This window comes from Sminthopsis crassicaudata, chromosome 2 (genome assembly GCF_048593235.1).
Source record: "Sminthopsis crassicaudata isolate SCR6 chromosome 2, ASM4859323v1, whole genome shotgun sequence".
Taxonomy (NCBI): Eukaryota; Metazoa; Chordata; class Mammalia; order Dasyuromorphia; family Dasyuridae; genus Sminthopsis; species Sminthopsis crassicaudata.
This window is the reverse complement of record NC_133618.1, coordinates 670,512,670-670,526,993: the sequence shown is the minus strand read 5'-3', so window position 1 is coordinate 670,526,993 and position 14,324 is coordinate 670,512,670. Positions and strand designations below refer to the sequence as shown.

General features: G+C 36.7%; 1 protein-coding gene across 2 annotated transcripts in view; it reads left to right on the top strand.

Moving 5' to 3' along the window:
- PRKG1 (protein kinase cGMP-dependent 1) overlaps positions 1–14,324 on the top strand; it is a 1,273,864-nt gene that overhangs the window by 1,134,822 nt on the left and 124,718 nt on the right. For both annotated transcript variants that reach the window (XR_012487204.1, XM_074297069.1), the window contains exon 9: positions 6,338–6,412. Coding sequence is in view for 1 of the 2 variants with exons in the window: in XM_074297069.1 (XP_074153170.1) it covers positions 6,338–6,412 (75 nt within the window). In the remaining variant the exon portion in view is untranslated. The remainder of the gene's footprint in view (positions 1–6,337; positions 6,413–14,324) is intronic.

Below are 14,324 nucleotides of genomic sequence, written 5' to 3'. Positions count from 1 at the left end.
TGCCCAGGGTCATATAACTACAGAGCATCTAAGAAGGATCAAAGACTGGTCTTGACCTGACCCTAGAGTCAATGTACGAAATCCAGCCTATTATCTGGGCAGGTATTTTCTATTTACTTAACAGCATACCTGTTGTGTGGCTCTCCCCTTTCCACTCCCCCTCCCCTACCAAACCATTAGAATTCAAAGAATAATTTTGATTTTTGTCTTTGAATTCCTATCATCCAGTACAATGTCAAACTCACAATAGGCACTTAATAAACCCTTGCTGAATAGAATTACACGGATTGTTAAATAATGCAGAAAGACTTGGAAACAGATTAGTTAAATGGCTTGTATCAATATGGGCAGCAGTCTTTTCACAAGAAGTTATTTTAAATTACTTCATATCCTTGTACACTCAGATATAAGGCTACACACACACACACACACACACACACACACACACACACACACATATGCACGCACACGCCTGACTCAAAGTTAGTTTCTCCTTCCTTCCCCTCCTCCTCCAGTTTCTAGAAGAAGGAAAATGAGTGGGACTTTGCTCCTTTCCTCATATTAGCTTTCTAAATTTTTGGTCTGGGGAATATTCAGGAGCAGACCACTAGGATAGCAACGTGAGGATTTGTTGATGAAAGCTCAAAGAAGGGAAGGCTCATGGGGAATATGCTGGAGGGATTCAGGTACTTGAAAGGCTGATCTCATGTTAAGGAATTACACTCACTTTGCTTAGACCCAGAGGGTGGAATGAAAAGTAACAGGTAAAAGTTGCAGAGGTGGAAATTTAGTTTTGATCCAAGTTTTCCAGTCATCTGAGCTCTTCACGAGCTGGACGGCTCAGTGGAGATAAGAGACTTCCCTTTAGTAGTCTTCAAGCAAAAGCTGGATGGCCACTTGGACATATAATAGTGGGGGGATTCTTATATGACAAAAGAAATCATCCCAGGCCTCAAGAGCTATGGAAATTAAAAGCATGGACACAAGGGACTACAAACAAAATGGACCATGAAGAAATACAAACATTTTGAAGGCCTAATAAGATCTCATTTTAAGTAGGATCTGGCTAATTCTTGAAAATTAGCTTGAACCCTTGAAAAGGATTCTTTGAAATCCTTGAATTTCCTTGATCTTTGAAAGAGGCTTTATTTCTTAAAGTCTTATTGGTTCCTGTTGTTTCAGTCTGGTTTTTCAAAGGTTTTTCACAGGTACAATACTGCCAACAGCCAGGATTCAGCCAGAATTGTCATCCTTGGAAGGCTTATCAAAAATTTCCAATCTAATATCAACGTCTTTAAAATGTTCCCCCATGGATGAAGTCCTTTCTTTTATATCTATGTGGAGACTGCCTTTTCATGGCCATGTACGTGCTTTTATTCTTTTCCAACAGGGATCTCCCAGAAGGCATCTGTGGAGTTCTAGCAAAGCCTAGGGCCTCAGCCAGACCCTGGAAATCAGAAAGCCTTGCCTGCCAATAAGAGGCCAGTGGGAAATTTCTTCTATGGTCTTTTGCACACTCCCTAAATCTTCTAAAGGCCACCTCCGCTCCAGTCTCCACCAGAGGAACAATGACCTTTTCTGAGCTTAACCTCCCCTTATTTCCTATGGCTTTTAAACATTTGCAAGACATCAAATCACAGGACAGTTTGAAGAAAATGCTTGTGTAGTCACATAGAAATTATCATTCTCCTGGAGAGAGAAATCAGCTTATTTAAGAAAGAGCCAGATGCCATTGGGTAGTATCCTTTCCATAATGTGAGTAGCAAAATTCAGTTTCAGACTCTGCTGTTAACTAGCTGAGAGACTAAGAATGTATCATTTCAGTTCACTGGACCTCAGTTTCCTCAGATGTAAAATGTAGCATTTGAGGACTACAAGATCTCTATAGTTCTTTCCAAAGACAGTCCCCTTTGACATCTGATTCCCAAAAATTCTTCTATATTTAAATAAGGCACTGGGAGAACTATGGGATCAAAGAGAAGGACCTTCCTTTCCCATCTCCATGCTTTTGCCCCTCTTACCTTGAATGCCTTCCTTGTGGTTTCTTTTGGGATCTTGATTTTCATTCATATTCAGTTCAAATCTCCCTTTTTTATACTAAATCTTTCCTGGTTCCCTTGGTAATGGCACCTTCCCCTCTCAGATGACCTGCCTTCCATTTTTTTTTTTTATATTCAGAATTTACCTGATTATTTTATACATTGTCTTTGCCAAAGGAATGAAAACTCCTTGAGGACACAGCTTGTTGGAACCTTTCTTTGTGAGCCCAGTGCTTGCAACAGTACCTAGCAAGTCATAAGCACTTAATAAATGCTCACTGACTGATGGTCCGTACCACCACCAAAAATGAAATGTTAGTAATATCGTGAACGGCATTTACAGACATAGCAGCCTGACCTCATGAATAGAGGAATGGAATCCCAAAGCACAAAATTCAAATTCTATTATTAGTATTTAATATCAGTGTAACGGCACAAACCACATAACCTCTCTGGAACTCTATTTCCTCATCTATAAAATGAGGTTGATAATGCCTACGGCACACGGTGGTCTTGTACAAGAAAAATAGATGGCTTCATAAACTTCAATCACTCACATCTCAGCTCTCATAACTTCCCCCTTTCATTCACGGGACAGAATTGCTGATGCGGTTTACATATTTATGAAACTGAAATCTTTATAATTTAAAATAAGAGAATTCTCATTTCCCTGGAGCCTCACCTCCCCATTTCCATTAGAAACTTATGGTCAGTTTCTCAGCAAGATGCTTTCATAGCAAACTGAAAATCTGGCGGTGGCAGCCGCAAGCGTCCCACAGTGTGTCTGTGAGCCCCTAGGAGGCTAATTTAGCCAATCCCCGCTTCACTGCACTAATAACTGTCATTAGGACACAGGGGAATGAAATCAGCCTCCCAAAGGGCGAAGACCCCACTGACAGAGCATGTCTCATTCAGCTGTCTGGGAGAATTGGATTTGCTAACTCTCCAGAAAGAACAAAGGAGTTTGGGAAAGCCATTTGCCGCAAGCTGCGGAAGCCCACCTTCCATCTTCCTGGCTACTCCACCTAAAAGTGCTCTCCCCCTCCTCAAATACTCCTTGTATTTCTACATTGGCCCCCTCCCTCTTTGCCTTTTATTATTGCATTGACCTATGTGAACATCACATCCTTCTCAGCAGAATATACGCTCCTTGAGACTAGGGACTGTGTCTCAAGGTAATAGTTAACTTCAAATCTGCAAGGGGGAAAGACAGTGCTTGCACATGGGTGCAAAATCAGTGTTGTGGAATGAATGAGAGGGCTTTTTGGTGGGGTCCTGGTGCCCTTTCTGCCCAAATAATCTTGTATCGATTTTGTATATGGTTATCAACACTGACAGCAACAAGCATTTATTAAGCACTTGCTGTGTGCATGCTGGGAATACAAAAAAAGATGAAATACCCTCTTGATCTGATCTCCTTCATGGGATTTAGAAGAGGGATCTAAGACAATTCAGTTCATATCTCTAGTTTTCTCGTCTGTAAAATGAAGGCTATGATAGAGTAATGTGCACACAGGCAGTAGACTATAGGGGCATAGACTGCTGGGTTTGATGCCAGGAAGAATCATGCTCAAAACTTATTGTTGACCCTTCTGGTTGTGGGTTCCTGAGTAACCTCTTCATGCCTAAAGAAATTTAGACACTAACTTGTAGACTGCTAATGGAAAGGCATTCTCACCTAGGAGTTTGTCACATCATTAAAATTCAGGTTCCTAGTGTGGATGTAGTATTCTCTCACAGGTTCATGATGTGGATTAAATGAAAATAAATAGAGTGCTCTGTAAATGTTAAATGGACTAATAATCTATACATAAAATACACTATATATATAATTATATCTATAAGTAACTAATGTCTGAAATATATAATTAGTAAAAAGATACAAACCTACATATTTACATCTATTTATGAAATATATTACTATAATATATGCATATATAACCAACTTATATCTTAAATGTACTGATATTTACATATGTATGTGTATGGTGTCTCAAAAAACTCAGTTCAGTTTTAAACTTTGATAACTTCAGAATTATAAATGCACAATCTTACCAAAAAAGCCTTTGAAACCTTATTCATTTAAATTTCCTTTTCATTTATTTTTGTGAGTTTTGAATAATAAATTTGGAATTAAGCATCCCATGTGCAACAGTTTCTGGATGAATTTTGCCAGATCTGTGAAGAGGAAGCTCTCTTCTGTGGCACTCAGTCTTTTGAGTTATCTCCCCTGGGTTTCTTCTTGTGGAGTCTCATCAAAACCATGGCATCTCGTCAATACTTCCTTCTCTGGGTTCGCCTAAGGCTGGACCTACAAATGCAATCCTTTCAGTCACTGAACTTCAGCAGATGAAAATTTGGACAGTTCAAATATCAGCCTGTACGATATGTAACAGAAGATGGGGATTATGTTGAACTTTTATAAGAAATATATAGATAGTTTAGGATTTTAAAAATTAGTCTTTCAAATTTCTTTCTTAAGTTTGTAGCTTCTATGAATTTGAAATTATTAAAGATTAAAACTGCACTAAGATTTCGGGGGGTTGTATGTACATATATACACACACACATATATATATATATATATATATATATATATACACACACATATATATATATATATATATATATATATATTTCCAGAGTTCTTATCAAGTATTCTATCTTCTGGGCCACCAGGTGCTCCTATTATATTTCATATATGAATAAGATTAATCATATATGTATATACAGATAATATATACATATATATACACATACATATTATAGAAAAAATAGCATGACATCATTTATAGAAAGTTGACCTTGAAGACAAACACAATAGATTTCAAGCCTGCCAGGATACCTCCAAACTGTGTGACTTGTCAGACACACCCCCTTTCAGTGCTCAGACTATCTTAAGTTGCACAGCATTTGACCCTAGCTTTGGTAAAAGCTCCCTGGGAACTGCTTTTACTCTAAGAAGTGTTGACCAACCACCCAGAGATTCTTAAAAACTGTTTTACTAGGTTGCAAACTCAGCTATGATTAGGCCAATTGGAATCATTTCAAAACAAGTTTTATTTAGAAACAGCATTTGATTTCCCCAGATCTCATTTGCATAAATTACTTTCTAATAATTCCTTTCCTATGCCTTATCTACAGATAAGCTTTGTTAGTCTAATATTTCTAATGAGGATGCCAAAGTACATTTTGCTGCTAAGAAATTACCTCATGGTATCTTTGTGGGAAGGAGTATTTTACAAACCTTAAAAAATTGCAACTATATCTGAAATGTATTATTATTATCTACACACATGAATACACACACACAGACTATATATACATATATATATATGTATATATATATATACATTCTCTCTATATATGTAATGTACTATTATTATTTCCATGTTTATATATTGTACATCTGAATGCACATCTGTATTTATATATTTATATATAGATAGATAGATATCTGTATGTATATATATATATATACACAGACATTACTGTATATAATACAATTGGAAAGGAACATCTTCCAGAATTCAAATGTGGAATGTATATCTGAAATATGCTATTGATAAAGTCACATATATTTATGCTTAACTATATTATATTCATAGATTTTATATATATATATATATGGATATATATGGATATAGATAACTAGTCCATATACATACACATAATATAAATGTATATACATATATAATTCATCTTATTTATATATGAAATATAATATGAGCAACTCATAGCTCAGAAGATAGAATATTTCATAAGAACTCTGGAAAACCTGAGTTATAAATGTAATCTCAAACTCTTGCAAACTGTGAGATCCTAGTCAAATCACTTAACTTTTGTTTGCCTCAGTTTTCTCACCTTGAAAATGGATATAATAACAGCAGCTATATCCCAGGTTTGTTGTGAGGATCAAATGAGATAATCAATGTTTATCACATTGCCTGGCATGTTGTAATCACTATATATATTACATATATATTTATTATTATTATTATTATATAATATATGAGAAACAGTGTTGCCTAGTGGATAGAGAGCTGTTCTCAAAGCCAGGAAATCCTGCCTCCCACACTTCTGGCTGCAGGGCAGCCTAGGTAATCCCTTCCGACCCCTTGGTGCTACTAAGCATCTCTCAAAATTGGAAGAGTCCATCACCTGCTTCTGTGGCGGAAGTTGCTTCACCTGGGATTTCCCCCTCCCAAGGAGACCTCTGCTCTTCTATCTCAAGTCCTAAATGAATCCACTTCTTCTCCTAGTGACCGTTTCTGATCCTTGTCCTTTTGTTTCTGCAGCTCCTTCAAGCATTTGATCGGAGGCTTGGATGACGTTTCTAATAAGGCCTATGAAGACGCAGAAGCAAAGGCAAAGTAAGTCACAACAAATCTCTTTCATGTTAATCTTGATCTCATCTAACATTGGCGGGCAATCACAAGATGTTAGGGACATAATTTGTCAAAATTATGAAAAACAGAATTTCTGACAGAGAGGAATAAATTATGGGGATAACCCTGCTGAGCTACACCATGAGCCAAGAAGAAGAAGAAAAAAGCCAGATACAGGCTGAAATAAATATTAGGCAGCATGATTGATATATTAGTAAGTAATAGAGCTATTAATATGTATGTGTTTGTAGATATACACATATGTGCATATAAAATATATAGATACACATATGTATATATTTATACATACATATACGTATATTTATCAAGAAGGAAAATTTACTGCTCTAAAATCCACTATAAATAATAGAAAACATATCAAATTAAAAACTTTAGCCCATGAACAGTATTTTCAGAAATTATTATGTGAGGGATATTAAATTATCCTATAAAAATTTGTAATTCCTAGAGAAAAGTTTTTTTATGCATGAATATTCTCAAAATCCTTATTTTAAATGTAAAATCACAAGTAAAATTTAGTACCTCTCAAAATGAATGACATGAGATGGGTGAATGCCTGGGTGATTATTTAGTAAATAGAGAGAGACATAGAGGCAGAAAATGACAGAAATAAATGGAATAGATAGAGAAATACAGAGGAAATACAGGTAAGTTGATAAATACATAGATAATAGAGACACTGAGAGATAGATTAGTGATTAATAGATATAAACATAGAGACATACATACACAGTTGAAAGAGATTTCATCCACTTTGCCTAAACTCTTACAGATTATTAGTTTATGATAAAAACTTACTGCATTTTCCAAATTTAACAAAAACTAGATCTGACTTGAAGTAATTTAACTTTTTAGAAAATAATTTTATTTTATAATAATATAATAATAATTTTATTTTATAATAATATAATAAATTTTAATAATAATGTAATAAGTATAATCAATAATAACATTATTTATTATAATAATAATTTTCTTTTAATGATTAAATTTAAATTCTCTGAAAGACCCGCACAAGACTTTTGGTTGTATGATTTTAAAAAGACATGACACAGTCCCACAAACCAGTCATCCCAGTCAAAACTTGTATTCCTTCATTCAACTCAGGCATTAAATGTCGTGCAAACCAGCTGTTTGGAGAGGATTGACTGATTTTTCAAAACTGACTAGAGTTTTTTCAGTAGCCTTCAGATAAACTTTAGTTCAAAGCCAGACTTCTTTTTGCTCAGGGAATGGAAGAGTTGCAATTACCCCCAAGAGTCTCTGACACGTGGAAATACATTCCAGAAGAAAAACAGAACTAAAATCAGTGTTGATTAGCCAGGAGTTAATCAATTTTTAAAAGGCTATATCTTATTGCACAGACCCCCAAAAGACTAAATTTATGTTTATGAACATGCTTCTTGGAGGAGATTCTGACAAAAACCAAAAACAAACCCACATGGTTTTATATTTGAACGAGAAAGAGCACAGAGGAATAGAAATCAGACCATTTTCACTACTATAACGGAGCCAGAATCTGTTCAGTAAAATATATTGGATGATTTTCAAGCCAAATTCTAGAGATGTGTTGTTATCGTCATGGGTTCACTTGGGGCTTAAGAGCATTGGAAGAGATTACTAGAAAATAATTATTCCGTTCACAAAAAAAAGAGTCCAGAAGGGAGATTTCAAAATCATATTATCAGCATGTTTTTTAAATTACTTCCTTACATTAGAATCTAATGTGAGAGTGCCTGAGCCTGTGTGAAGGGCACCGATGACAAATCTCACATAATGAGAGTTTTCTTTTCCCAACTTTATCCATTTTAATTTGAGGGTGACATTAGGCCATTTTACATTTTATTTTCAAATTAATTTAATTTAATTTTTTTTCTTACTGATATTATCTTTTCTTGCTGTCCTGTATGAAATTTAGAATTCCCAGTAGATTTTACTTTAATTAGTTTCTGGCAGAAAACACTGACTTAAAGCCTTGTGACTATCTCCATTCTAGTCATGCTTCTATGTATTTCTATATGTACTAACTTTGCTGTGCTGGGTTCCCAGCAGAGAATCTAAAAGAGGCAGCTAGATATTGTAATGAATCCAGAACTCTGAATCAGGAAGTCCTGAATTTGAATTCAGCCTTATACATTTACTAGCAAAGTGAACCAAGACAAGCCATTTAGCCTGTATCAGTTTCCTCACCTCTATAATGGGAACAATAATAGCACCTCCTTCCCAGGGTTCTTTTGAGGATAAAATGAAATAATATCTTAAAGTCCTTTGGAAACCTTAAAATATCATAAATATGCTATCTTTTCTTATTCTTTTTTCTCTTATTTTTAATTTTTTGAAATAAATATGTAGATGTTTTCAATTAGCATATTTTTTCAACTCCGATTTACTATTTTTCTCCTTTTTCAAACTTTGAAAAAATCTTCATATCTTCTTGTTTAAGTGAGTTGATTTTTTTTTAATCAGACAATTTTTGAAACTGCAAATAATGTAGACAATAAGACCAAAGTGTGCCTCTAATGTCTCCTGACATTTGCCATGACTGTGATGTAATAGGGAGAGATATATAGTTGTAGTTGAGGAGATCTCCTCGGATATATAGTGAATTTCTTGGTAGTTTAATTTTATTTATTAATCTAGGATGTTATCAATAAAAGGATGGTCATTTGGTCATCTCTCTCTCTTAGACCAAAGACCTCTGTGATTCCATTCTCACAGTTTTTCTACCCTGTAAAAAGAAGGTGTTTCCCATGTTGGCAATCAACTCTTACTAGTTAACCATTAATGAGAGAATGAATATTATAGTGAGGGGCTGAACTTGAGCTTTGACTATGTCATGTACTTCTTAAATTATCCCATCTATTGGGCCATTTATTCTAAAACTTTATCCCCATCCAACTGGAGTAGAACACAATAGCTTTCTCCTCTGGGGAAAGGTGTCTGGATAGAAGAAAGGGTTAGCAGAACCTTCAAAGACTGAGGTTTTGAAATGAGGATCTAAGAAAAAGGGGGAAATCTCAATCTCCCCAAGTCATTGGTTATCAACAATCATTTCTGTCAGATGCTTGCTGAGTGATACAGGACAAATCACTTAATCTCTCTGATCCTCCCTAGGACTTATCCACTATCACAGAATGGTCATGCTTGAGTTTGGTAGGAGTCCCCATCCTGGGAGTTCTGCACACTGCCAAAATTACCGAACCTTCTAAGAATCATATAATAAATTAATACTTGATATAAGGTAAAAACAGGAAGCCAAATTAAATTCCAAATGTAAATTACAGTCTAGCATCACATTAATGAGCTCAGGTTGACAACAGTTTTGTGCCTGTTCAGTGATGAAAGTAATCAGTGTGTATGTGTGTGTGTGTGTTTGTGTGTGTGTGTGTGCGTGTGCACCCATGTGTGTGTGTTTGTGCACCCATGTCCATGAAAGCATGTGTGAAGGATAAGAAACAGAGATGGTAACTTGTTGAAAAAGAAACAATTTGGGAATTAATTTAAAATAAAGGCATAATACTCTGACTTAGGCAAACTCAATATGGACAAATCAAGATTTTCAAAATTAAACAATTAGGTGATTTTTTCTTAACTTTTAAAAAGACCCGCTATTCTTTCATAAATAAGTCGCTCTTTTTTTAAATTGCCAGTCGTACGTTTGTACTTGCACTCACCCACCACTTTTAGGACTTGCTTGCTATCTATATGATTTTTGTCAAGTCATTTTGTGGCATTTGAATTTCAGTTTTCTCATATATAAGATGAGAATAATTATGTCTCCAGAATCTGCCTCTCAGCCTTATTTTAAAGAAAAATGCTTTACAAAGCTTAAAGCATTATTGAAATGTGAGTTAGTGTTTGTTGTGGTTAAGTTATATCTCTGGTTAAAGTTAGATATAGAGGGACATGGATTTCATTGAGCTCTTGTAGAGATGAATTTAAAGTCCCATCTCATGAGATCAAATTTTAATCAACATTGACTATGTTTTACTTTTCCTTTGTATTTGTTGTTTAATTGTTTTCAATCATATCCTCTTCCCTCTGATCCCATTTGGAGTTTTCCTGACAAAGAGACTGGTGTGGTTGCCTTTTCTTCCTCCAGCTCACTGGGGAGGTTAGGAGACTGAAGGAACAGGGATTTGCAGCTTATCTAGAGTCACACAGCTAGGAAGTATCTGAAGCCAGATTTGAACTCTGGAAAATGTTTCTTTTGGACTCCACACTGGGAAGTCTCTGCATTGTGCCACCTAGCTGCTTCATCCCAAATTAACAAAAAAACAGAATTATTTAATTAGAAGAAATCATTTGAAATGATGGTAAGAAATGACTTGTCTTAACCTATTCATTGGTATTACTTAATGCATCCGTTCTCTGGCTCACATACAACATGCCCTCTGGGTCAGCATGTACATATGTATGTGTATATATGATCCTTTCAAATGAATATATATATATATATATATATATATATATACATGAAATCTTTTGTGAAATTGCATATAAATGAAATATATGCACACAAACCTATGTACAGATACATGAAGGAATCATATGTATAGAACAGATTGAACACATCAGTTTGGGACAGTTTGGATATAACCCAACCATCCCCCACGTACAGATCTAAAAGTCTATAAAATTGGCCCCCATAAATCAACCTCGTCTAGAAAAATTGCTTTGTTTGGATGCCTTTGCCTGATTGTTAGGGGGAACCATCCCTCCTCTTGATCTTCCCTCTGGCTATAGCTGAGTGCAATTCAGCTCCAGGAAAACACTGAGCCTCTACCTTATATGATAGGAAGATGTGCTCCTGCCCAGAAAGGGTTTGCAGTTTAAGAGATTATCTGCAAAAATTGGCTCATCTCAGCTTTTGTTTAAAAGCTGGTCATACTGAGCTAGGTAATATTAGCACGCTAATCTCAGTGCAGAGGAGAATCCCAGAGCTGAAGCAAGCTGAAATGAGGTGAACTACTCCCCAAGGGGAGCAGCATGCTGAGCTACAGCTTGTTAGTCAGCCAAGCAAGTTAACAATGTACTGGCTGTCGTCCTGGTTGTCAGTCATATCTGCCCTTCTAAGTCTTAAGCACACATTCCCTTCCCTGCTGTTTTTAAACTTCTTTGGGTTTTCCCAAGATCCAGGCAGAGCGACATTCTCCCTAACTTCTTCGGGATTATAACTAAACCCCAGGGTCATCTTAACAAGGAAAATTCCCTAAAGCTCTGTGTCACCCACCACCCTCAGACTTTCACCCCCACATTGGATTAGAAACTCCTTGAGAGCAGGAAATCTTGAAAGATTTGGAGAGGAGAGAGAGAGAGAAAGAGAAGAGAAGAGAAGAGAGAGAGAGAGAGAGAGAGAGAGAGAGAGAGAAAGAGAGAGAGAGACAGAGAGACAGAGATAGAGAAAGACAAAGACAGAGAGACAGAGACAGAGACAGATAGAGGCACCAGCTCCTGAATTCAAGAGGGGACCCCGAGTTCGAATCTAGTCTCAGACACTTAACACTTCCTGGCTGTGTGACCCTGGGCAAGTCACTTAACCCCAGCCTCAAGGAAAAAAAGAAAAAGAAAAAGAAAATTTCTACCCAATACAACTAGATCTTTTATCTAGAACAAAGTAGAGTCATAACCTCTTGAAGACTAAATTTCTTTATATTTAAAGTGAAGACTTTGGCCCAGATTACCTCAAGAGCTATGAGATGATCACCTTATATGCTTAGTTTTAAAACCCTATAGTAATGTCAGCGGATCAGATGCTCTTAAATGGTGATAAGACCATATAATCTTTCAAATGAATGAAAAATTACATAATAGCACATACCACATATATAAATAATACTTTAAATGTTGAAGAGAGCTAAAGAAAGACAGATGGACAGAAAAAAGATAGAAATATACAGACAGCTAAACAGATTAATAGATCATCTCTTTAGCGCTTCATAGCAAGACTGGGAAGCCGATACCATAGATAGTATTGTCGCATTTAAAGATTGTGAAAGTAAGGGTCCAAGAACTTAGAGGAGTTGTCCACAATCACACAAGTGCTCAATAAAAAATACATTTCTTCTACCATAAAATGTTATTTCTCTGAAGTCAAAGACCTGAATTCAAATCCCACTTCTGTTGTTTACGGCATATATGATCTTCCAGAAGTCACTCCACTTTCTCAGCGTCAGTTTCCACATCTGCAATATGAGGTCTCTGAGGTCCCTTCCAGCTTTGGAGCTCTGGGCTTAGGATCTCAGTTTAATTTACTTTCTGAGCTCACCAATCTCAACTAAAAGAACATGTCTCATAAGATAAATTTCTTTTATGGAAAATTATACTTGACAGGGACTTTACCTTGGAGACATGTTAAAGCTTCCCTTTATTGCTTTTAATTAGCCAACCTGGGCTTCTGATTTTAAAAAGTAAAGTAGGAAAAATGAAGACATTGACAAAGGCAGCCATGGGCCCGAGGGAAGACGTATCGGTGTTCATCATTCTACATAGCAACTGACGTGCTGTGTGTACAAATGTACACATGTTTTTGGTCTAGACCTGAATTTCTAAAAACCCCTTCAAATGAGCAAGCAATTTTTAATCCCCAGACTCGCCAAAAATCAGGCAGAGAGATGAATGGGCTCTTAGGAAATGGTTTGCCCAAATAAGTCTTCTCCAATCCTCCAGAATAGGAAGCTGGCCTCAGACCCTTCTGAGCTGGGTGGCTTTAGGTACATCACTTCCTGTCTCTGTGCCTCTTCCCAACTGTGAAGATTTCTGGTGATCGAGACCTTTTAATCTGTCTGAGGGAAAGCTTTGCCTGCGTCAGTGGAATCACAGCTTCAGACTCTGCCACCCATTTTTCTATAACTCCGCCAACCCCAGATGTCTTTAGCTGGAAAAGACTGAGTCAGGAAATGTATGTGATGGACAGTTAGTCCTGTTAAGCTTAGCAGAATGTGGAGGATTGGAGGACGGGCTTCAGAAGTGTCCCAGTATCATGTTTGGATCATGAGAATCAGAGTCAAGAAGAAGTGACTCCAAACCATATCAATAACCCTGCCAGATGGGTGACCCCATCAAAGATTAGTTTTTCTATCTGTACAAAGGAGATAACACCTAAAGTACCTACCTCATAGGATAGGGATGAGGCTGAAATCAGATAATCTATATGAACAAACGTGAGCTGTTATTAATTGTTTCTGGTTTGAAGACTTCACCTGAAGGAATCACTTCCTAACTATTGAAAGGGTCGAGTAGAGGTAAAGAATGGAAAGTTTACTAAAGATTTTGAAGTGTAAACCATTTGGAATGGCTGTTACACGAAGGGTGAGATGTCCTTTAGGAACCATTGGAATGGCTGTTACACAAGGGGTGAGATGTTCTTTAGGAACCACTTGGAATGGTTGTTACACGAGGGATGAGATGTTCTTTAGGAACCACTTGGAATGGTTGTTACACGAGGGATGAGATGTTCTTTAGGAACCACTTGGAATGGTTGTTACACGAGGGATGAGATGTTCTTTAGGAACCACTTGGAATGGTTGTTACACGAGGGATGAGATGTTCTTTAGGAACCACTTGGAATGGTTGTTACACGAGGGATGAGATGTTCTTTAGGAACCACTTGGAATGGTTGTTACACGAGGGATGAGATGTTCTTTAGGAACCACTTGGAATGGTTGTTACACGAGGGATGAGATGTTCTTTAGGAACCACTTGGAATGGTTGTTACACAAGGGGTGAGATGTCCTTTAGGAACCACTTGGAATGGCTGTTACACGAGGGGTGAGATGTCCTTTAGGAACCACTTGGAATGGTTGTTACACGAGGGATGAGATGTTCTTTAGGAACCACTTGGAATGGTTGTTACACGAGGGATGAGATGTTCTTT